Source organism: Myxocyprinus asiaticus, chromosome 10 (genome assembly GCF_019703515.2).
Source record: "Myxocyprinus asiaticus isolate MX2 ecotype Aquarium Trade chromosome 10, UBuf_Myxa_2, whole genome shotgun sequence".
In the NCBI taxonomy this organism is placed as follows: Eukaryota; Metazoa; Chordata; class Actinopteri; order Cypriniformes; family Catostomidae; genus Myxocyprinus; species Myxocyprinus asiaticus.
Window position 1 is genome coordinate 20,623,861 of NC_059353.1, and position 23,531 is coordinate 20,647,391.

The following is a 23,531-nucleotide window of genomic DNA, read 5'->3' on the forward strand; positions in this document are numbered from 1 at the left end:
TGAGCTCACGGGTCACTTGAAATGAAGCGAGTTTGATGTGTTGTTATGCGGTGACGTCGCTGTAAGTGCGTGTATTTGTGTGTGTGTGTGGTGGGTTCTCTTTCGCAGTGTAGAAAGTGCACAGGTGACTGGGGCTGGCTAGCGTTATGTTGCGTCAAGAGTATTAAATAAACCATGTGAAATCTCAACAGAGGTGCTCAGAATTCAGCAGTGGTGCAGCGCTGCTGCAAAATGCATATAGGGCAAACACTGTCTTGCCTGCACAAAGACTAGACCTGAGCCACTCTGAACGCATTTGGGATGAATTGGAGCATTGACTGTAAGCAATGTCCCACTGCCCAACATCAGTGCCTGGCCTCACTGATTTTTTTTTTACACTGTTAGGATGTCTAGTTCTTCATTTTAGGATTCCTTTTATTGTTGGAAACTAGTCCAGACATACAGTTCCACATTCTTTGTGCTATAATTGTTCTTTAACGAATCCTCAGTCAGCCCTACTGAATAAAATGGCATAAACCAGCCTAAGAGAGTTTGTGGGTCTTAGCTGGTCTCCCAGCCTGGACGGGCTGGTCTGTTGTCTGGTTTAGAGGGATTTTAGGCATTTTTAAACTGGTCTGTCAGGTATATTGGGGTTGTCATGTGTTGCATGTCTTCAGCAGCTAGGATAAGGGCTGGTGGAAACGAGTCATGTGCTTTGTGAATAAGCCTGGATTGGGTTTCAGTGGGTCGTATCTTTAGTCACCCTCCCTGTTTCTCATACACTCGCAGACTTTTCCAGCATTGGCTCCAAGTGACATTAAGTGACCTGCTGGTTTATCCCCCAGCACTCGTTGACGTCGATCCTTCAGTCTCTCCCTACTGTGTTCATGTGGCAGACTGCTATCAGTGTGCTGGACTAGCCTGCTGGTGGTCAGCACATAAACTCCAGCTGACTCTCCCTCGAGGCCAGTTCTCTCCTCAGTGTGGGTCATCCAGAGTTCTGCCAGCCCCTAGCTATTTTTAAGAGGCTGTAAAGTCAGGTCTGCTTAGGACGGACAGAGGCAGCGGAGAGGGGGTTCAACAAACAGACAGATGATTATAGTTAACGCAAACTAAACCAAACATTTTTTGTTAACTGAAATAAAAAATCAAACTAACATGGTTGGAAAAACTGGAACTAAACAAAAATAAATTTGTAGTTTTCATTTCAAGCCTCGGTCACATTTACTTTTGCACAGCAATATTCCGCAGATGAAGAAAGCGTTGACCTGCAAAATTTACTTGTCAAGCAGCCTATTTTATGCTGCACTTTTTGGTTTGGGAGAGTCAAGTTATAAAGAAATTCACCGCTAAAAGGATTTCCTCGTCCATTGTGAATCTTCAGTTTAGCTGTGTATTAAGCACAGCCCACGCAGAGGCCACAGCCAAACCTAGCAACTTCCTATTGGTCAACGCTGTGAATTTGCATGTCAAAGTTCACCAAACTCAAAACCCCTCGAAACCCACTCGAAATTCACAGAGGGAAATTTAATTGCCACCGGAAGGCCATCAGGCGAAATTCCTGATTGTGTGGATTCCCATTGAGATGGCTGTATTTCTCCTGTGGAATTTGTGTAAATGTGACCGAGCCTTCAAATGAATGAAGTAAAAAGGACAACAAATTCATTTAGTTTTTGATACACACTATATTATAAAATTTGAAACCTTTAAAATCTGCCATTATAATGCCACTAACATGCAGTAACACTAGACAACCCTAAGAAATGTAATGCTGTTTAACATATTTCAATTTTATCAGTTAATGTTTTCACTTTGGCAGCCCTAATATACTAACAATATAATGAAAAATGAATATGTCCAAAGAAAATAAAACTTAACTAAAACTACAAAACACTGAAAAATTTTTAACAGTCATGAAGTGGAAAAGAAATTAAAACTAGCTTAAAAAGAGAAATGAAAAATAATATGGATTTAAAAACTTACAAGGCACTTTACCAATACACACTGTGGTTTTATATTCAGCGGTGCTTCCTTTCCTTATAGTCCATATAGTGATTTCATAGGTGAGTTGCCAAATATTTGTTTGGTGTAAGATAACCGACTTTGATAAATGCAGCTGTCTATGGTGGATGTGAGCAGATACTGTAATTTTAGTGTGTGCATGTTTGAGAGAACGACTTCACATTTGTCTGCTGGGAGTGACTGTGGGTCCAGCCCAGTGGAATGCGTGGCCTTCGCCGGTAACTGGCTTTGATCAGACATTCCTGTGGGAATCTTTTTTTTCTCTCCCTCTCTCGTTATGTCGTCTCCTATTTTCTCTCTCCACTCTCTCCATCCCTTTTTCCAAGTGGTCCACATGGAAAGGGAGAGTTTTTTGAGGTAAACATTTAGTGGGAGGGGAGAACACGTTTGAACCGTGTCACTGAGGAAGAGAGGTAAAAAAGAACTGGAGAAAACAAACAGTGCTGTGTGCTGGGAGTTCACCGCAGCAATATTCCACACTTGTGTTAGTGCAGACCAGGAGGAACTGCCAGAGATAGAGCAACAGAAAGAAGTTAAATCTGTTCTTACCCTCTCTGTTTCTGCTGTTGCCCTTAACTGAGGGATCACTGGGGAGGCACTACATTGCCATGTTTGAAGCGACTCAGAATGTCATGCTGAAGCCAACAGAGTCCTGGAGGGAAACCCTTCTAGACCACAGAGTCATGGACCTCTTCTTCACTGTGAGTACCACATTTTTTCCACTCTTTTTTTCCCATAATACATCTCTCTCAACTCTCTCAGACCTCTTTTTTCACCCCATTCTCTACCTCATTATCTGCTTTTATTCAGCTCTGTTTGTTGTTTATCTTGTTTTTAACCATGTCATTGTGCCTTCAGTACCTTCTTTATCCTCTTGATTCCTCTCATGCTCTTTCTTCCTTTTCTTCTCTGTGTCTTCACGTGCTGATGTTTTGACCTGATGACCACAGCAGACAGCATTAAGTGATCGATATTTATAGAAGGCAGAAATAAAATCAATGAAATACAGTGGCCCTGAACAGATTTTGGACACTTTAGTCACACTTAAAAATGTATGGATGTCATTGCATGAGACAACAAAATGTCAAACCAAGTGAAATCTGCAAACAGAAGATGCTAGACCTGTACTGAGATTTAACTTCACTTTTCTTAGCCATTTCTGTAAAGATTTATAACCAACTGTGTCAGGGTGGTTTTTAGTGGCTGTATCAGTTCTTCTCAAGTTCACACATGTGCTTTAGCAGAGATGAAACACAGATGTCTTTTATCACATTAAGTATGGGCATGTTCCATAATTATGATTATGTTCCACTTATGTTTGACAACCAGAAAGTGTCCAAATACTTTTGAACAGCATATCTATTGTTTGATCATTTAAAACCTTACAACCCTCTTTTTTTGTGAAATGTTTTGGGTGAAAATTGTGCTTGAACTATCTTTCTTTAAAAATAAATAGCACTTGGTTTGATATTTTGTTTCTAATGCAATGACATTAATATATTTAGTGTGTCTTAAAGGGATAGTTCTCCAAAAATGAAAGATCTCATCATTTATTCACCCTCATGCCATCCCAGATGTGCATGACTTTCTTTCATCTGCTGAACACAAACAAAGATTTTAGAAGAATATTTCCAGATGTCCATACAATGCAAGTCAACAGGGTCCAACATTTTTAAGCTCAAAAAACGATATAAATGCAGCATAAAAGTAATCTGTATTACTGCAGTGGTTAAATCCATGTCTTCTGAAGCAATATGATAGGTGTAGAAGAGAAACGTCCTTTTTTACTCTAAATCTCTGCTTTTTCTTTTACATTCTTCTTTTGTTTTTTGCGATTCGCATTCTTCGTGCATATCACCACCTACTGGGCAGGAAGGAGAATTTATAGTAAAAAAGGATTAAATATTGATCTGTTTCTCATCCACAATTATCATATCACTTCAAAATGTTGGTACCCATTAACTTACATTGTGAGGACCTACAGAGTTCTAAATTCAAAAAAATCTTAATTTGTGTTCAACAGAAGAAAGTCATACACACATGGGATGGAATGTGGCAGAGGCGTAGCTAGACCCTGGATGATAGGGCTGCAGTCCCAGATCTTTTGTTAATAGCCCCGAATTTTTTTTGTGATGAAAAAAAAAAAAAAGTAAGGCTTAATGTTAATTTTATCAGGTTACAAAAGCAACAAGGCAGGCTTCAATTCTGGCTTAAAATGTAAATTAATTCTAATCATTGAGCCCAACTTGCATTAATTGACAGTTTGCACTTTGACTTTTAGCTGCTGTTCATGCTCAAGTTCATCAGACAAATTGTTACGAACACCTCGTGTGGGAGCTTTCTATTTTCTTTCACGGGGGTGCAGCTTTTCTATATCAGAGGCACTGAGGTTTTATTATGCAAGCCTTATTTCTAAATCTATAAACCTAATTTCTAATCTTCATTTGTTTTTAACAGTCCACACACCAAGTCGATTTTAATGCATGCACTAGTCAGCTTGTTCGGTTATTTGGGTTTAGTCGGGAGTATGTACTATGGGAATAAAAAATGTTTATTGCAATGGAATTTCTTCAAACGCAGCTCAAAATAGCAGCACAGTGAGCTATAAGCCTAAATAGCATAATACATAGGTCTTAAAATGATCAAATCTCACATTAAATTCAAACAAATATGCCTGTATATGCACTCTGCCCGTGCTGATTCACATTTCCATGGCAAATGCGTGAAGTTAAACTGCTGTGTTTAAATAGCCTCTCTGGGGTGCCTTGATTTTTAAATGGTTTAAAATCAAATGACATTGAACTTGTCAAATTATTGTACTTAAGTCTGCACACCAGAGCAAAAGGAGAGAAAAAAACACTCTTACCATTTATCAAGCGTTGAAACTTTGCTTTGTTAAAAACAACCTGGAATTATGTTTAATAACAGTCATGAAACCCAACGCAGGTGTTCGGGATGCATTTATAAAACTTTAAGTTATTGTAACTTTACTCTGTGGTCCCTCAAAGGCGTTTTATTGCCACGTTAAATAAAAAAAGATTTCTGTAATAATGTCTTAACATTTTGCAAATAAAGTACAAATTACGAGAATAAAGTTGTAGCATTATGAGATTAAATTTCATATGAGAAAGTCAAAATTATTAGAAAAAAGTCTTAGCATTGTGAGAATAAAGTAGTATTGTCTGAATAAAGTAGAAATATTAGAGAAATAAATTCTCAATATTAGGCTAAAAAGAGCGTCATTATCACAACGATAGAATGGACGCCGAGCCAGCAGCTGCGTTAATGAAAGAGATGGATGTGGAGGATGTAGTTAAATCATACTTTAGGATAGGATTTATGCAATAAAGAAATCCTTGGTTTTTTTAGCGCATCAGAACAGAGTTATTAGTATCCGGACTCTGCATCGGTTATGTAGGAAGTGTAATTTATTCAGGAGAAAGAACCAGACAGATTCAAGCAGTCCCGCTCGGCGTTGGGTTTTCCTATCTAAACAATACTGTAACTGAGGGGATGTTGCCACCAGTGTTGTGCTTTATATAATTATTATTTGACAGATAGGGTGGTCATTTTTTGTCATGGAAGAAAGGATTATTTTTATTTTTATATTATAATTTGGCCTGTGGGCTAAGCCCCAGATGACACTGAAGTGTAGCAACGCCCCTGGCATGAGGGTGAGTAAATGAGAGAATTTTTAAATTTTTGGGTGAACTATCCTTTGAACTGTCCAAATTCTTTATGGGGCCATAATTGAGTGCTCAAAGTAAATGAGCTGTAGCTTTGTTGTGACTACAGTTGGTAAAACTGATCATTTCACCTTAGAGGCATGTCATAAGAAATTCAGTTTGAATGGGTTTTGGTGTCTCGTAGAACCTAATGCCTGTGAGCAAAAAAAATAGACTGCAAAGATCCCAGTTCTGATGTGCGGAACAATTCCATCAGGTTTCCCTCGGCATCAGGAATGCAGATGTAATCAGCATTTCACTTTTCTCCATTACCATTACACTGTTTCCCTGAACTGCCAAATAATGCTTCACTTTCCACCATTAGTCTTAGGTGGTTACTACAGCCAGATTAGATGTTACTTTCCTTCACTTTACTGTTCAGGAATAGTCTACAAGGTGCCAATATGCTGCTCCATCATTCACGCCTCTTATGAAAGGGGGCAGTAATCTGCAAACTGGCGACAAAATGTGCCCCCATCTTTAACAAGGGTCAGTCTGTTGACCTGAAGGTCAAGGGCTGTTCAAACAGCAGTGTCAATTTTGTTTATTCTGGGATTTGCTGTAATGGGTTTTGTGTTTTGTAAACATACTGAAATAGTAGATAGATGTGGATGTTTTTTACCGATAGTGATAAAATAAATATTATTTACAGTACCAGTCAAAAGTTTGAAAGGATTGGTAAATGTTGGGAGCCAGATTCAAACTCTGCTTGCGTTGATTGATACACCATGTCTCTAGTAGATTGTAAAATAAAATTGGGATTGTATAAAAATTTTCTCTTTGGTGCAGAGCATGATTTTCATCTTTGTGAGATGGTGCATTTTGTTGTATTGGCTGCATGATATTTAGTGGTATTTTTATTTGGGGGGTGGTCAGCTGTCACACCCTCTGCGTGCTTTTACTAGTCTCCTTGTAGCTGTATGTGTGGTGTGGTCGTTTTTTTTATGCTCATGCAAGGGGTGTGTGTGTGTGTGTAAGGGTGAGTTATTGAAGGGGAGGGTGAATATGTATGTGTCAGCCTGTGTGTGTGTGTTGACCCGTCAGCTGTTGGTCCACACTTCTCAGCTGTTCCCTGAACAGGCGAGGGGGCGTCCAGACACGCGCAGCTGGGGTCAGAGGTGACTAGAGATGAGCTGCAGGATTAGACTCTGACCTCTGGATTCAGAGCCCTTGTTAACAGCCTCCAAGAATCCACCCTCAGGTGATCCAAGTAGGGGGCTGTTCTTCCATCTGAAGGGAAACTGGCCCTCTCAACCGCTTCAATTGTTTCTCAAAAGAAGCATGCAGAAGAGAGAAAATGAAGCATAACGTTAAATAAATCTCTTATATTCTCTTCACACCTAATAAAGCCATGGCTGCGCTAACATTTTCCTACCAACCAAATTGAGTGTTTTTGTTTGTGGTTTTGGTTTAGGTTTGTTTTTACACCCTCCCGTCCTCTCTCTCTCACACACAAACGTTCTACGATCTAAATGGGGACACACTATAGACTTTTATTGTTTTTAAGTAAAGCTAATTCTAGTAACTGTAGTCTAACCCTAACTTTTAGCATTTTTAGAATAGAAATTCAAATTTTTCTGTATTACAGGAGGAAAAATATTGTAATACAATGATTTTGCTATTTAATTTAATAGGCATATATTAAAAGGCAATGCATACTATAATGATAATATAATTTTCACTTTCACATTTAAATCATATATCAATGCTTTTCACAGTTATGATTGAGATTTTTCATTTTTTGCATTACGTAATGAGAGTTACGTAATGCAAATAATCAAAATGCAAAAATCATTAATTTTCCTAAAAAGAAAGCAAAATAATAATTCCTACTTTTTTATAATTTCTTTGTTTGGAGCGAAATGTGACCTGGACATGTTCTTGACAGGTTTTGTGATATTTACCTATATATGTGTTGTGTTAAGCAAAGAGTTTCAGAAGCAGACATCCGATTCCTGACCCAGAGCACATGCATGGTTGTTTATGGTATAAACACAATCAGGGATCATTATGGCACTTTGGGTATAACTCTTGTTGTTAGGTGATTGATTGTTGCCTCTGATTTTGTAACTGGATCTGAACAAATGTGGCTGGAGAGATGCGCGTGACAATAGAAAGCAGGAGAAGGTCTAATCCTCCCCGTGGACAGACACGAGGCTTTGTCTTCTGTCTTTTAATAGGTCTCCCTGTCGCTTTCTCTCTTGTATTCATTTCGGCGAACTACCTTGTCTTGTTTTGATTTAAATGCCCCCCCACCCCCTGTCAGACTCTAACTATAGTCAAACTCAAGGCGATTGGCATAGCTCGCATGGCGTGGATGTTCTCCGGCGCAGCTGTTTTTACAGAGCATACTGCTCACAGAGATTTGGCCTTGCACTCTTTTCTTTCTTCTCTACTTCACTCTTTCCCTATAAAGTTCTCTCCTCCTCTCTCCCTTTCCCTCCCTCTTGTCTTCTTTAGCTCAGAGGTTGAGTTCACACACTGGATAGAGTGCACTAGCAGACAGGGCTGTGTTATGGTGCATTAGCACTTTGCTTAGTGGCTGATGTTCTTCTGTGTAGCTATAGGAGATGGAATGTTGTGGAGAAATGCCACTTTAGATTCTTCCACTGATTCGCTTGCGCACCTCTTTGCACGGCTTCTCCATCTTCGCCAGAACTTGTGCCAAACAGACGGGAGAGAGTGAGGCTGAGAGAAAAGGATTTAGGAAAGAAACAAAGAAAAGGAGTGAGTAGAGAAGAGGAACCTGTGCCAAACATCTGTTTTGCTGTGGCACCACATGTGCCGCTTGCTAGGGAAGAGCAGGAGACTCGAATCAGTCCATTCAGAAATGTTTAGCCACAGCATTTCTTCAGCAATGTTGTTTCGCAACCCTCATGGAGATGCAGATTCTGATCCTGATCCTGATTACCTCGGTCTGGGTTGGTGATTGAGAAGCTGATCTGTGATTGATTGGCTTGGTCTGTGGTGGCCTTGATCCCAAGGTGTTTTTGTCTGTGGCGAGAAAGTGAGGGAGCCGAGAGACTAGTTTTAAACTTCCTCTGTCAGAAGGTGAGGGGTATTCTATGATTTATGTTACTCAGTTCATTATTCCTCTGTGCAGACTTGCGTGAGATGAGAAATCGAAGACAGATCTCTGTATCTGTATGTAAAAGAGAGGAGGAGGAGGAGAGAGTGAGAAAGTATGTTTTTGTATGTCAATGAGAGAGACTTTTCTCTGTGATTCAGGGAGACTGTGTTTGAGCTCCACAGCCTTTGTGTTTTGCCAGCTGCCCATGGGCCTGTTTCTCCTGGACTTTTTGAGGGGGACTGTCTGGTTTTAACACTGCTGAGCGTACCTACAGGGGTATATACACTCCTCTCTCTCTCTCTCTCTCTCTCTCTCTCTCTCTCTCTCTCTCTCTCTCTCTCTCTTTCAAGTGAACACAGACTCTCCAACCTCTATTTCTTTCTTTCTCTCTCATACTTGCTCTTTGATATCATGTCTCCCAGGGAGAAGTATTTCAATCTGTTGGTGAGCTGTGATCAGCTTTGATGTCAGTTTTGAACGTATTTGTTCATTGTGTGGTCTTGGTCAGATAGTCATTTACAGATATATTGGAATCGGTAGTTCACTAGAGATATTTGTAATAGCAGTGAAGGAAAAAACAACTCAGTTTTGGGCATTAAATCTACTCATAGTTTATAAAAAACATTTGTTTTAGAAAGATGGAGAGGTTATTTCTTTTGGTATTGTAACCAGTTATCTGGTATCATCTACACTGCTTTTAGCTTGTTTTTGTAAGCAGTTCCGTTCTATTATAGATTGGGTTACTTCAGCGTAATAAGTCAGGAAATGTAATTCGTTTGAGCCCTGATTTACAGTCTCTCTCTATTTCTCGAAGGTGCACAGGAAGATCAGAGAGGACTCGGATATGGCACAGGACTCCCTTCAGTGCCTGGCCCAGCTGGCCTCCATGCATGGCCCCATCTTCCCTGATGAGAACGCTCAGGTGACCTACCTGGCACACCTGGTGGAGGGACTGCTCAACATGATCAATGGGTGCGTGCATGTGTCTGAGACCTACAGTTTATAAAATGGGGCCGCTTATTGTTTATATTTGTTAGTTCTGCTTTCAGTGAATTTGCAGAAGTTGTCTTAATGAATTGGTGAATTTCCCAAAAATGGGTCACACTACACCCCAAAATCAAAAGAACACTTGGACTATTTAGACTATTAAAATGTTTTACATTGTGACATTAAACGTGTCCTCATTATCTCATAGCGGTAATGCGTCCAAATGTTTTACATTTAGGTTTAGTTTCTCTTATTATACATAATGATGATTCTCATTAGATTCTCATTATTTGTAATACAGTAACTGTTTACAACAATGCAAGACATCTTAATGGTCCTAAAAATAGGCTTCATTTGCTTTAAGCAAAATAAAATTTCTTCTTTCATTTTTATTTTTATTTTGGGGTGAAATATGACCTGAACATGTATTTGTGTTCACTGTCTAAATACACTGGTATCTCCATTTTGATTTAAAGATGGAATGATAACTCTGCAGCTTAAGTTAACACACATACACTCACAGACACATACTCTCACACACACTGCTGTTTGGAATTTGAGAACAAGTAGGCGTCGTGAGTTGGGGTCTCTCTCCCCACTCCTCCCTCTCTCTGCCATTCTGTAATCACCTATTCCTGGAGCATTTTTCCAGTTGCATCATCGGAAAACCTTGCGGCAGGTCCGCCAATCTGCCATGATTAAACTCTTCTGCTTACAATTTAAATACATCTGATATGGGTTAGTGTCGCAGTTGGGAGCATAAGAAAAGGCAGACCTCGAGTGCACTTCCAGCACTTAAAAGGGAAAAAACCCTTGTGTTCCCAAAATCTAGGTAGTGTGTCGGCACTGCAGCAGTTGGATGTCGTGTCTGAAATCTTAAAGTTTCCCTTTTGTGGGGGCCTGGGTAGCTCAGCAAGTAAAGACGCTGACCACACACCTGTCGCAAGTTTGAATCCAGGGCGTGTTGAGTGACTCCAGTCAGGTTTCCTAAGCAACCGATTGGCCCGGTTGCAAGGGTGGGTAGAGTCACATTGGGTTAACCTCTTCGTGGTCACTATAATGTGGTTCTCGCTCACGGTGGGGCGCGTGGTGAGTTGTGCATGGGTGCCGCGGAGAATAGCGTGAGCCTCCACATGTGCTACGTCTCCGCGGTAATGCCTTCAACAACCCACGTGATAAAATGTGCGGATTGACAATCTCAGACGCAGAGGCAACTGAGATTCGTCCTCCGCCACCCGGATTGAGGCGAGTCACTTTGCCTCTACAAGGACTTAGAGCGCATTGGGAATTGGACATTCCAAATTGGGGCAAAAAGGGGAGAAAAATAAATTATTAAATAAAAAAATAAAGTTTCCCTTTAGTGCAGCAGTGGTTTGAGGGTACCTGTGATTGCAGATTATGTGTTTCAGAGGAAATAAAGCCAGAAATGGGGACTGCCAGTGGATAAACATTTATCCTATTCTATACTATGTGCACAGTTTACTCTGGACCACTGCAGGTTCACACTGTATCTCAGGGTGCTTGCACACCGTTACTTTTGGTGCAGGCCCAACTCCGTTTGTGGTTAGAGTTTGGTTGGGGTTACAGTGGTTTTCCTAACTCAGTTGTCCACTTGGGGTATGATTCATATAAACAGGGTTTATGGGATGTTCTGATCATGAAAGAACAATGATTGATGTTGGTTGTGGCTTTAATGATATTTGTTTGACCACAGTGAGGGACAAGGGACCAGTGATTGTCATGTCACTGTAAATATTTCTGTTTTTGTTGTATGTGGTCCACAACTGTTCCTCACCGACTTTGTTTTTGCCCTTTAACAGGATTGATATTGAAGACTCCGAGGCCGTTGGCATCTCAAACATCATCAGTAACCTAATCAGCACATTTCCCCGAAGTGTTCTGACAGCGCTCCCGAACGAGCTCTTTGCCTCTTTCATTAACTGCCTTACACTGCTCACGTGTTCCTTTGGTCGCAGTGCTGCCCTGGAGGAGGTGGTGAGTACTGCAACAGCATACTAGACTCAATAACCGCATTTCCAAATGGCCAAATGAGGCTGTGCTAGTTCGTGCCAAGGCCAGTTGCATTCCCACTGTCACTTCCGGGGCTACATCACGCCTTCTTGGGGCCAACGGCCAAGCACCCTGGCTCACCGATTACAATTGGGCTAAAGAAGGCCAACTGGGGATTGAAGTGGGGTCAGTTTCAAAGGCGGAGTTTAACTGAGTCAGGTCAGAGGGTCAGCACCAAGACACTAATTTCCCAATTTGTCATATCATGCTGTCAGCTTACTTTAACAGATCAAACGGAGAATGTAGAATCATCCGTATTGGTCAGCAGACTAAATCAGGGCTGTTCTGAATATTTGAGCTGATGAAAATGTGCAACATCAGATTAACGGCATCTGCCGAAACAAAGACATGATTAAGTATATTGTTGCCAATCTTGTCAAGTTGTGCATCCAAAGTACAACAGTAAAGGTTCGGGGAAAAATTTTAAAAATTGCAGGCACATTACAAATCCATGTTCTTTTTGAGGGCTAGCTAGTCTCCAGAGTCAGATTGCTCAGCTTGAGCTTCCCTTTTGCTTGTGAGATGGGCGGGGTGTGTGACGTTGGCATCAGGAAGGCGTATTTAGGGCAGGTTTTAGGGCAGTGCTGCAGAGCTGTTGGCCCTATGGTGGGAATGCAGATCGATTTTGATCTTGCGGCTAGATGTCCATGGCTATTGACCCCGGCTGACCGGTTGAAAGACCTGCCTCGCACTGGAAAAGTGGCTAATGATGGTTATACTTTGCAGAGTAGCTGTGGACTGGATGTCAAACTCGTTTTCATCTCCACTTTAGTATGTTTTTATTTTTTTGTATAGAGAAAACTCTAACTGCAGTTTTTTGATATTTTTGTGCAATATTAGGTATTGCAAAGGAAAATGAAAAATAATTAAACCAGAATGTTATTAGAATACCTTTATTGTCATTGCACAACTGTACAACTAAATTTATTTCAGGGAGAGCAAAGACGCTGCGTACGTGCACGCCGCCATCTTGTAACTCAAACACCACATCTCACAAGCTCCCACATCATTACAGTTCAGTTAATACAGGCTAAATGCTGGCCTATTATGTTCACTGTGAGTTGATAAAGATGAAGCTAAATCAGTCTCTGTTGATAGCTGGATAAGGATGACATGGTGTACATGGAAGCATATGATAAGCTGCTGGAGTCTTGGCTGACACTGGTCAAGGAGGACGAGCATTTCCCCCGGGGCTGCTTCGTCCAGCCGGCCATGCAGGTCTTCAACTCCTACATCCAGTGTCACCTTGCAGCACCCGATGGCACAAGAAACCTGGTCAGCACAACTGCATTTATCTGTCTTCATGTGCAAAACATATTTTATTATGCTGTGAAAACATCCAACCATATTTCTGGGCATGCTTAATCGATATGTCAACATTGTCAAAACTTTTCCTTATACAGTCTTTCAAATCTTGTTTCCAAATGCTAATTTGTTGCTGTTCTTGTAAAACAAAAATTTGTTTTTATTTCTGGTCTGCTTTTCTTAATTAATGGAAAATGGAAAAGCATGAAGGACAACAAATGTCTAAAACATTTTTTCTTCAAAGAACCATCTGCCAAAGAAACAGCTTCTCCAGCACATGGGTTTGGCCATATATTTTATTTGTCTTTTTAGACTGCAAATGGTGTGGCTTCTCATGAAGAAGAAGAAATAAATGAGTTACAGGAGGATGACAGAGAGCTGTTTTCAGATCAGCTGGCCAGCATCGGCATGTTGGGGCGAATTGCTGCAGACCACTGTATACCTCTACTCACAGGGTACAAACACACATTTCATCTTCAGAGAAACCACTGTAATAAACAATTACTTGTGAGCCTAACATTTCTGGTCTGTCTTTAGTTTGTTGGAGGACCGAGTCACACAGCTTCATGGGCAACTCCAGAGACACCAACAGCACCTCATGGCCTCTGCAGACCCAGGCACGGTGGACCGGAAAGTTCTAGATGACCTTTACGAAGATATTCATTGGCTAATATTAGTCTCAGGTCTGTCATTCTTTGCAGACTTAATAGTGTGCTGAGTATTGAGATGAAAATGGGACGTTTCCATTCATCCAGGTCATTGTAATATGTCAGATAGACCATCTGTGTGCATTTAATAATGTTATTTGTCATTTACTTTTGCAGCTGTTGTAATTTTCTGTCATGTGTCATATGTTTGCTTGGATGGATGTGTTTTGTTTTTTTTTTCCTTGGTTTTTTTCTTCCTTTTTCTCCCCAATTTGGAATGCCCAATTCCCAATGCGCTGTAAGTGCTCGTGGTGGCGTAGTGACTCAATCCAGGTGGCGGAAGACGAATCTCAGTTGCCTCCGCGTCTGAGACAGTCAATCTGCGCGTTACCGCAGAGACATAGCGCATGTGGAGGCTTCATGCTATTCTCCGCGGCATCCACACACAACTCGCCACGTGCCCCACCAAGAGCGAGAACCACATTATAGTGACCACGAGGAGGTTACCCCATGTGACTCTACCCTCCCTAGAAACCGGGCCAATTTGGTTGCTTAGGAGACCTGGCTGGAGTCACTCAGCATGCCCTGGATTTGAACTTACAACTCCAGGGATGGTAGTCAGTGTCTTTACTCACTGAGCTACCCAGCCCCCCCCCCGGATGTATGTTAAATGTTGCACTACATTTCCTGAAGGAACCTTGTTTCGTTTTGTTCATTGCTCTGCAATGTGTAAGAATAACAATAAACCGGACTTTGCCTTTGTTTGTCTAGTAGTCCTTGATGAAAAGCAGTTGGCGCTGTCCACAGTAGATTACCATTCAGTTCATTGCTGAAGCGACCAGTTGGCAGAGGCTTTTGCTTATACGGTCGGCTACAATCTCTTATAATGCATAAGAAACCCTCAGTTGTAATGGATGCAACGGCCCTGAATGCAGCCCTAGTACTTATCGGGGAAAAGAAGACTAAAATGATAGGAAAAAATAGACCATGGTGGAAATTTTACAACTCAATCCGAGTGATGGACATATTTTTCCTAGTGCAACCTCTGGTTGAGTGCTGTTTCTGCATCGAAAAGAAAGTCACTGTGCTGTGTTGGAGATTGTTCAGATACAGCTGAAAATCAAACATCAATCTCAAAATAAAAATAGTGTCTTTGACACATTTGCATATAGTTGTTACTGAATTTCCAATTAAGTGAAGTCACGTCACACATGATCATTATCTATCATTCATTGTTTACTTGATCTGTTATTGCTGTCACTGCCAAATACTCAAGTACTCATTCCCATCCCTAAAACGTTTAGGAACTTTTGTTGTATGATGTCTAATGGGTGGTTTTGTTGTTTTAATAGGCTACCTCTTGGCTGATGATCCTCAGGGTGAGACACCATTGATACCTTCAGAAGTTATGGAGTACTCAATCAAACACTCCACGGAGGTGGATATCAACACTACATTGCAGCTCCTCGGCTCTCCTGGCGAGAAGGCCACCTCCATCCCAGGATGCAACAGGACAGATTCAGTTATCAGGTAAATTGAAATTTTTATGGTTATTTAAATTGTGCATGGTAGATCTTGCTTTAATAGCATTATGAAAAAGTAGATCTCATGCCATGTAGTGAGCTGTGTGAGAAGTGTGAGCACCCCTGTTATATTGTTAATGATCAGCTGGTAGGGAGGTTTGACTGTCTGGCTGTTTGCGCGTCTTACTGCCTACAGAAACAATGACTTAAGAACTCTGGAGCCTTGGTGACTTAAGCCGCCTTATGTTTTGAGTTTACCACTCAGAAATGCTGCCCGACAGACCAGGCATGGTATAGCACAGAGTTTTTGATCTGCCCCCGGTGCTGGCAGTTCAATTGCCCAGTGGGGATTGCCCTGGCACGCTCCCAGCTAGGCCTGCCACGCGAACAGCAGCCCCCGAGTCGCCTCAGCCCCGGCGCCAGCCAATTCTCCAACACCAATCCCCACACATTATTCAATTAGAGCCAGGCCAGGTGCTGCTCAAAGCCAGGGTCAGAGGGGAAAGCTAGAGGCCCAGAGTGTGTGTGTGTGTTCAGAAGCTATTTCCAATTTGATAAACCTTGATTTTAGTTTCTATTTTCCACTATTGCTTTCCAGGGACTGCACTCTCATTATTGGATTTGAGGCTGATTTTGACTGGCATGAGATCATGTTGTTATTATTCATGCTCACAGGTGGTCGAGGTTTAAGGATCATGAAAAGAGAAGGGAGGACATATGTTATGGTTCGACACACACACAGGATTGTGTCACTCAAGTGTTTTTCTCTGACATTTTCAAGTGGATATTTGATCTGATTCTAATCTGATGGGAATGGGACAGACTGGGAACTTGATGAATAGTGTAATTTTAATGATCCAATAAAGAGTAATTTGTAGAGGCTGTTTATGCTGTTACTGAAACTACAGTTCCTTTGAGACATAGTGGTTTTGTCTGCAGAAATCTGTCAGTAATCTGATTTTAGGTTAATGGATGGTGCCATTCCAAAACCGTGGAGGTGAGGATTGAAAGATTGGAAGGACGCTGAGCTGATGGCTGGGGGGGAGGGATGGATATTTTGGATGGGTAGTGTGGAGGACAGAGGATTTGGAGAGTCAGACAGTAGGTTGATGAAGGTTTGGGGATACGGAGTAGACTATAGAGGATTTGGAAAGACAGTGGGCTAGGCGATTGTGTTTCCAAATAACTGGCACTGACCCTGCAGCTCTGAAATATCAGTGGGGTTTTATCTTTATAAACAGTGTGAAACATTTAAGTGTGCTGCACTCAGCGGGCAGTGTTGGATATCTGTCTTCCAAGATAGTAAGCTTCTCTAATCCCTTTATTGTGTCCTCTTTATTTCCAGTGGAGGTGTGAAAGAACGATAGCATTTGTTATTGTGGGCTTTTGTTGAGTCTTGGAGCATCTAGACAGAACTGCCATGAGCTCTGTTCCATCCACTCTGCCATTTCTCATCCTTATTTTGCTTCTCCCTTGACTTTTTTATATATTCTATTTCAGATTGTTTTGTTGGCAGGAAATTGCCTGTATATATTTAGCTATATTTACACTTCCATTTCTCTACCTCTCTCTGTTGTAGGTTGTTATCGGCGGTGCTAAGAACGTCCGAGGTAGAATCTCGGGCTACACGAGCGAGTCTGACTGAGCTGTTAAGTCCTCAGATGGGCAAAGACATTGTCTGGTTCCTTCGGCGCTGGGCCAAGACATATCTACTGGTGGATGAGAAACTCTATGGCCAAGTGAGTTGAACATGTGCTGTCTATGTAAAAAATAAGGCATGGTCATGAAAAACCTGAAATTATCAGGGAATTTTGAAATAGTTTTTTTCCAGGCCTGTCATAGAAATTAAAGAAAGTCAGGGAAAATTAATGGAAATTTCTAATATGAATATATTCCGTACTGTACAAACCTATTAGGCACATAAGATGTTTCACCCAAAAATTGTCATATGATGGTTAATTGTATATTCAGCTTTAGTGTGTCAATATGAAATCTACATTTTAGACTACCAAACACTCCTTTTGCAAATAGAATAGAATAGAAAAACAGAGAGCCCTGCAACAGATGGCATGGCCCGCACAGAGCCCCACATTGAACATCGAGTCAGTCTGGAATTACATGAAGAGACAGAAGCAATTTAGACAGCCTAAATAGATAGAAGAACTATGTCCAAAAACTATGTCCAGGTGTATCTAGGAGAATTGGTGCTGTTTTGAAATCAAATGTGGTCACAACTTTGAGATATTGATTTAGCTTTTTTCATGTTCATACAGGACTTTTTATGATGTTAAAGGGATAGTTTACCCAAAAATTCTCTCATTATTTACTCACCCTCATGCCATCCCAGATGTGTATGACTTACTTTCTTCTGCAGAACACAAATTAAGATTTTTATAAAAATACCTCAGCTCTGTTGGGCCATACAATGCAAGTGAATGGGTATCAAAAGGTTGATGCTCCAAAAAGCACAAAGGCAGCATAAAAGTAATCCATATGACTCCAGTGGTTAAATCCATATCTTCAGAAGTGATATGATAGTTTTCGGTGAGAAACAGATCAATATTTATGTCAATTTTTGCTAGAAATTTTTCTCCCTGCCCAGTAGGTGGCGATATGCATGAAGAATGTGAATCACCAAAAACACAAGAAGAAGAATATGAACGTTAAAGTGGACATTGACTGAACAGGGAGGAGAATTTATAGTAAAAATGGATTTAAATATTAATCTGTTTCTCACCCACACCTATCATATCACTTCTGAAGATATTGATTTAACCACTGGAGTCTAATGGATTACTTTTATGCTGACTTAATTTTTGGAGCTTCACAATGTTTCACTCATTCACTTGCATTGTATGGACCAAAAGAGCTGAGAAATTCTTCTAAAAATCTCCATTTGTGTTCTGCTGAAGAAAAAGTAATACACATCTGGGATAGCATCAGGGTGAGTAAATAATGAGATAATTGTCATTTTGTGGTGAATTATTCTATTAATTGATAAATGAAAATATTTACGGCATTATTTTTGAAGAAATCCTCACTATGGAACATTTTCTAAAACTTTTGGAGAGTCATGAATTGTATGAACCCTGTAAATTTACGTTTGTCAGTATGTGAAAAGTTAGCTGGCAAATATGTCTGATTAAAGCCTTTTAAAATGATCTCTGTTTGTTGTGTTCAAAAATTATGTACAAAATCCTGATGTGCAGCCTAGACATTATTTACATGATATTTTATGGCTTCTGTCTCTTCCTCTCCCTGTTTCTCTTCTCTGTCTTTTTCGCAGATCAGTATGCCCCTCAGCACAGCGTTTGGGGCTGACACGGAGGGAGCGCAGTGGATTGTGGGATATCTGTTGGAGAAGGTGATCAATAATCTCTCTGTGTGGAGTTCTGAGCCAGAGCTGGCTAACGACACAGTGGTGCTGCTGGTGACTCTTGTGGAGAAGAGAGAAAGGTTTGTGTCCAAATGTGAATGTGATGCATGCATGCAGCAGTGCTTATGTGGGGATCAATGAGGGCTAAATATGTGACTAATTAGCCAAAAGCTCTGCAGGACAGCTGCTTACTGACAGCCACTAGGGAGTGAGTGCTGTGTGATGATGTCTTCATAGGACATTAGTTGATAGAAGACCAAATTTTGTTAATGTGCCCCACCTGCTGTTGGTATTATAGCATTGCATCTGAAAGTGATTTCGAAACTTTAGAAATTGCAACGTGCATTTTAAATGGAAACCTTTTTAGGTTAAATATATTTGCATTAAATTAATCATTTCTGTCATCATTTACTGACTCTCATAAACCTGTAGAAATGTCTTCTCTGGAAAATTCACAAAAAATCTGGCACTTCGCCATAGCACTCATATATTTTATTCAAACTTGGCATGTGAAAACAAATGCAAGGCTTGACATCAGTAACTGCACTGGTTTTCCCATGTCTCTGAACTGATTATAATGCAACTTAATTGAAAGTCATACAGGTTTGAAATTACATGGGGGTGATTTGCACGGTGACAGGTTTTGGGTAAACTATTAATTTAACAGTTAATTGCTATAAAAATGACACCCCTTAATCTAATCCTTAATCATCTCTGTGTTTGTAAACTAAACTCTTTCCCCATCCATGGTTCAGGGCGAACATTGTTGTGCAGTGTGAAAACTGGTGGAGATTGGCCAAGCAGTTTGCCAGTCGTAGTCCTCCCTTGCATATGCTGTCCAGTACAGTCCAGCGGACCCTGATGAAGGCCCTGGTCCTGGGGGGCTTTGCTCACATGGATTCTGATACCAAACAACAGTACTGGGCTGAGGTCAGTAAAACATTAGCCAAATCATATTTTTAAACTAGAGAATGTATATATATATATATATATATATATATATTTATTTTTTCAAGCATGGTCAAGCATGATTGCTGATGAGTGCAAAAATCAAAGGAGGGACAAAACAAATTGACCTCTTTTCATTCTGCTTCATGCTTGAAACAGTTCAAGAAACATGGCCTTGTTAATTCCTTTCTCTTTTTGTGTTTCTCTACTGCAGGTGCTACACCCTCTCCAACAGCGTTTTCTCAACCTCATTAACCAGGAGAACTTTGCTCAGATCTGTCAAGAGGAGGCTGTAAAGCAGGAGATTGTGGCCACTCTGGAAGCACTGTGCGGCATTGCTGAAGCAACGCAGATAGACAATGTGGCATCTCTCTTCAGCTTTCTCATGGACTTCCTGTCCAGTTGCATTGGCTTGATGGAGGTCTACAGAAACTCTCCAGAAACGGTCAACCTCATCATAGAAGTGTTTGTGGAAGTGGCCCACAAACAAATTTGCTACCTGGGAGAGGTGAGATATATTGTCAGAAGAGGACACATGCACTCATACAAGCATGTACCAGCCTCGATCAGCACTTATTAATCTTGTCTCTATTTTTAATATATTTTAAATATTTTTCTAGTGCTGTCAGTTGATTAATTTTTTTAAAATTGCGATTAATCGCATAATTTCCGTGGTTACAGTAATCGTGATTAATCGCAGATTAACTTGAAATGTACTTTTCATGTCAAAATGCATTTCCTTTTTAGAAAAGAAAACAATATGTAGCAATATAATGCTTTATTAACATTTTCCAAACAAAGCCTTCCACAGTATAAAGATAGACATATCTATAAAATATCACCAATTCAAGTAACATTAAACGTTTCCCAAAATCTAAGAGGGAGTTTGACTAATTGAAAGAACTAGTCCCTACATAGGTTGCATACTCATTGCAATGGGCATTAAATCTCTTAAACTCTCATCATCCACAATATTAATCTGCCAGTAGACTGTTGTTATCCACTTTGTTATAGCAATCGTGAAGATGCGTTCATGGTTCGCGTCAGGGTGTCAACGGCAGCATCAAGTGCTTGAATTCTGTCACAAGTTCCATCTAGGCTTGTTTTGTACAAAACATAGCATTAAGAGCTCCTTTCCCCATCACTTTATCACCAACTATGTTTCCATCCAAGGATTTTTTTTTGCAAAAAAATGTGTACCGAATCAAAATTAAGGGAGGGAAACACAAATCACCGATAAAATTTCATAAGTGTCGACATAATATTTAGCACATAAATCCTTTGTCGACACATCAAATGTCGAGGAAAAACTAGTTTGGAAAGTTTTTGTCGAGAAAAATGGCATTAACACACAAAATTTTCAAAAAATCTCATCTGTCCTCACAATAAACAGCATAGCAGAGATGAACACTTGGAGTGATGAGGAGACTCGGTTTTTTCTTTAATTTAATGACAACAATATTACCGTTATTCTTGATGGAAGTTTTTCCAGGCTTGTTATGGACTGCGCATTTCCAAGCCAGTAAAGATTACGGCAACTTTTACCAAAACGGCCGGTAAAAGTAACCCCAAGTGATATTAATCCAGTGCGATTGACATGCTGGTTAAAAAAACACAAAAAAACACAGTAAATCTGCACTGTCCAGTCTGTAAGTCTTATCAGTTCTTCGAGTGTCTGAAGTGGATGTTGGCCAATGACGAGACACCAGAAAAAAACGTGCTGCTTTTTTATTGTATTGCAATAACATTTTCAGAACAGAAAAACAAAAAGTGAAATAAAATTCAGCACCAATGGAATTAAATGTGCCAAAATAACTAATACACAGATACAAATATACATAAGAGAAAAGGGATATGGAGGGAGTAGGTTAATTAACTTAAATGAAGACAAATAAATCATAACAAGTGGTAAAGAGATGGATAAATAACAGAGATATGGGGTCATATTATACCAAAAGTTATAAAGACACCGAGATTCGTTCACACATTACAAGTTTGGATGTTTTTTTTTTGGTTTGTTTGTTTGTTTTGAAAGAGGTGGACAGAGTTTAATGTAAATTCCAACATCTCTATGATTAAACGACTGCAGATAACACTGGCTGTTGCGTATGGACTAATGCAGTGTTTCTCAAGCATTCCATGCTATCGAGTGTTTATTTACCCATGTAAAAGAGAAAGAAGCGGGCGTGATTTCTTTTGGTTGGAAAAATTTTAAGAGTATATAGCCTACACAAGCACAAAATTGTGTGACTTGAGCAAAGTGGAGTGGTGTTGTTTGGACACTGCAGCCCCACGTTTCGCAACATTTTCCGGAGGGACAAATAAAATTGCATAATGTGAACGGATTGTCCATATATTTTTAATTCAAGAGTAATATAGGATTACAGGCTCCCAATGCCACCTGTTCTTGTTTTGTATTTTGCCAGGTTTTACAATCAATTTCTTCTAATAGTCTAATCCCAGATACAGACAAGCTACCATTTTATCGGTAAAAGGCCATTTGAATGGAAACGAGCAAGAGACAGCAAATTTCGCAAAAATTTTTTTTTACGCATTTCCACTTATCTGTCGATAACAGAACAGCGCAAAAAGTGGATAGAAACTTAATGAGTGGCATGGCTGTTGTGTGTGTTGTGAAGTGTGCGTCAGTGTAAGGACTTCAGGCGGACACATCGCAAAGGTTCTGCCCTTCACACAAATGTTTATGCTGGTTTATGCTGTATTGTTTATCTCATTTTTTATCCCCTTTTCTGCCAATTTGGAATGCCCAATTCCCACTACTTGGGTCCTTGTGGTGGCGCGGTTACTCACCTCAATCCGGGTGGCGGAGGACAAGTCTCAGTTGCCTCTGCTTCTGAGACCGTCAATCTGCGCATCTTATCACATGGCTCGTTGTGCATGACACCGCGGAGACTCCGCGTGTGGAGGCTCGTGCTACTCTCCACGATCCACGCGCAACTTACCACGCGTCCCATTGAGAGTGAGAACCACGAGGAGGTTACCTCATGTGACTCTTCCCTCCCTAGCAACCGGGCCAATTTGGTTGCTTAGGAGATCTGGCTGGAGTCACTCAGCATACCCTCGCGATTCCAGGGGTGGTAGTCAGCGTAAATACTCGCTGAGCTACCCAGGCCCCCGGTTTATGCTGTATTAATGGAAAATGCATTCATCGTGATCAAGAAAAATTAACGCATTAAACTTTTTAATTTATCGCATTAACGCGTTAATTTTGACAGCTCTAATTTTTTTCTCTATATAACTATACTTAATAAAACTATACATTGCTTTTTAAATGTATTTGAAAGCATCATACTTTTGTGTACTGCATCTGAAATTTTGTGTGCTACATGGAAATACAGTTTTCAGGTTAGATTTCCATTGTCTTTTTCTTCACAGACTAAGTCTATGAAACTGTATGAGGTGTGCTTGACGCTGCTGCAGGTCTACTCGAAAAACAATCTTGGTCGTAAGAGATTAGACGTGGCCGCAGAAGAGGACCAGTACCAAGACCTTCTACTCATCATGGAGCTTCTCACCAACTTGCTCTCCAAAGAGTTCATTGACTTCAGCGACACCGGTAGTAGCACTTGTTCATGTTAAGCTCAGTGATACTCAAGTGTCTCTGTTACTTTGTGTGATTTGAAATTGTTGTGCGTCCTCTATCAGGCATAACGGCACGTGTCATAATTAAAGAGGGCTCCTTATGAGAGATAAACACTAATTGTGTTTGTTTGCAGATGAGGTGTTCCGTGGGCAGGAGCAGAGTTCTGGTGCTGGACGGGCCGTATCGGCTGCTGATGTTGTGCTGTATGGGGTCAATATTGTGCTGCCCCTCATGTCTCAGGACTTGCTTAAGGTAAGATTTGGCCCAAGATGTTT

The 23,531-nt window shown here is 40.6% G+C and overlaps 1 protein-coding gene across 1 annotated transcript in view; it reads left to right on the forward strand.

Annotated features, from left to right (window-relative positions):
* LOC127446882 (exportin-4-like) overlaps nt 1-23,531 on the forward strand; it is a 69,495-nt gene that overhangs the window by 42,111 nt on the left and 3,853 nt on the right. Inside the window, exons 7-19 of the mRNA XM_051708187.1 lie at nt 2,589-2,702; nt 9,611-9,768; nt 11,604-11,778; nt 12,952-13,128; nt 13,471-13,613; nt 13,696-13,841; nt 15,158-15,335; nt 16,908-17,067; nt 18,615-18,784; nt 19,460-19,634; nt 19,867-20,160; nt 23,049-23,229; nt 23,390-23,508. Of these exons, the coding sequence (XP_051564147.1) occupies nt 2,589-2,702; nt 9,611-9,768; nt 11,604-11,778; nt 12,952-13,128; nt 13,471-13,613; nt 13,696-13,841; nt 15,158-15,335; nt 16,908-17,067; nt 18,615-18,784; nt 19,460-19,634; nt 19,867-20,160; nt 23,049-23,229; nt 23,390-23,508 (2,190 nt within the window). The remainder of the gene's footprint in view (nt 1-2,588; nt 2,703-9,610; nt 9,769-11,603; nt 11,779-12,951; nt 13,129-13,470; nt 13,614-13,695; nt 13,842-15,157; nt 15,336-16,907; nt 17,068-18,614; nt 18,785-19,459; nt 19,635-19,866; nt 20,161-23,048; nt 23,230-23,389; nt 23,509-23,531) is intronic.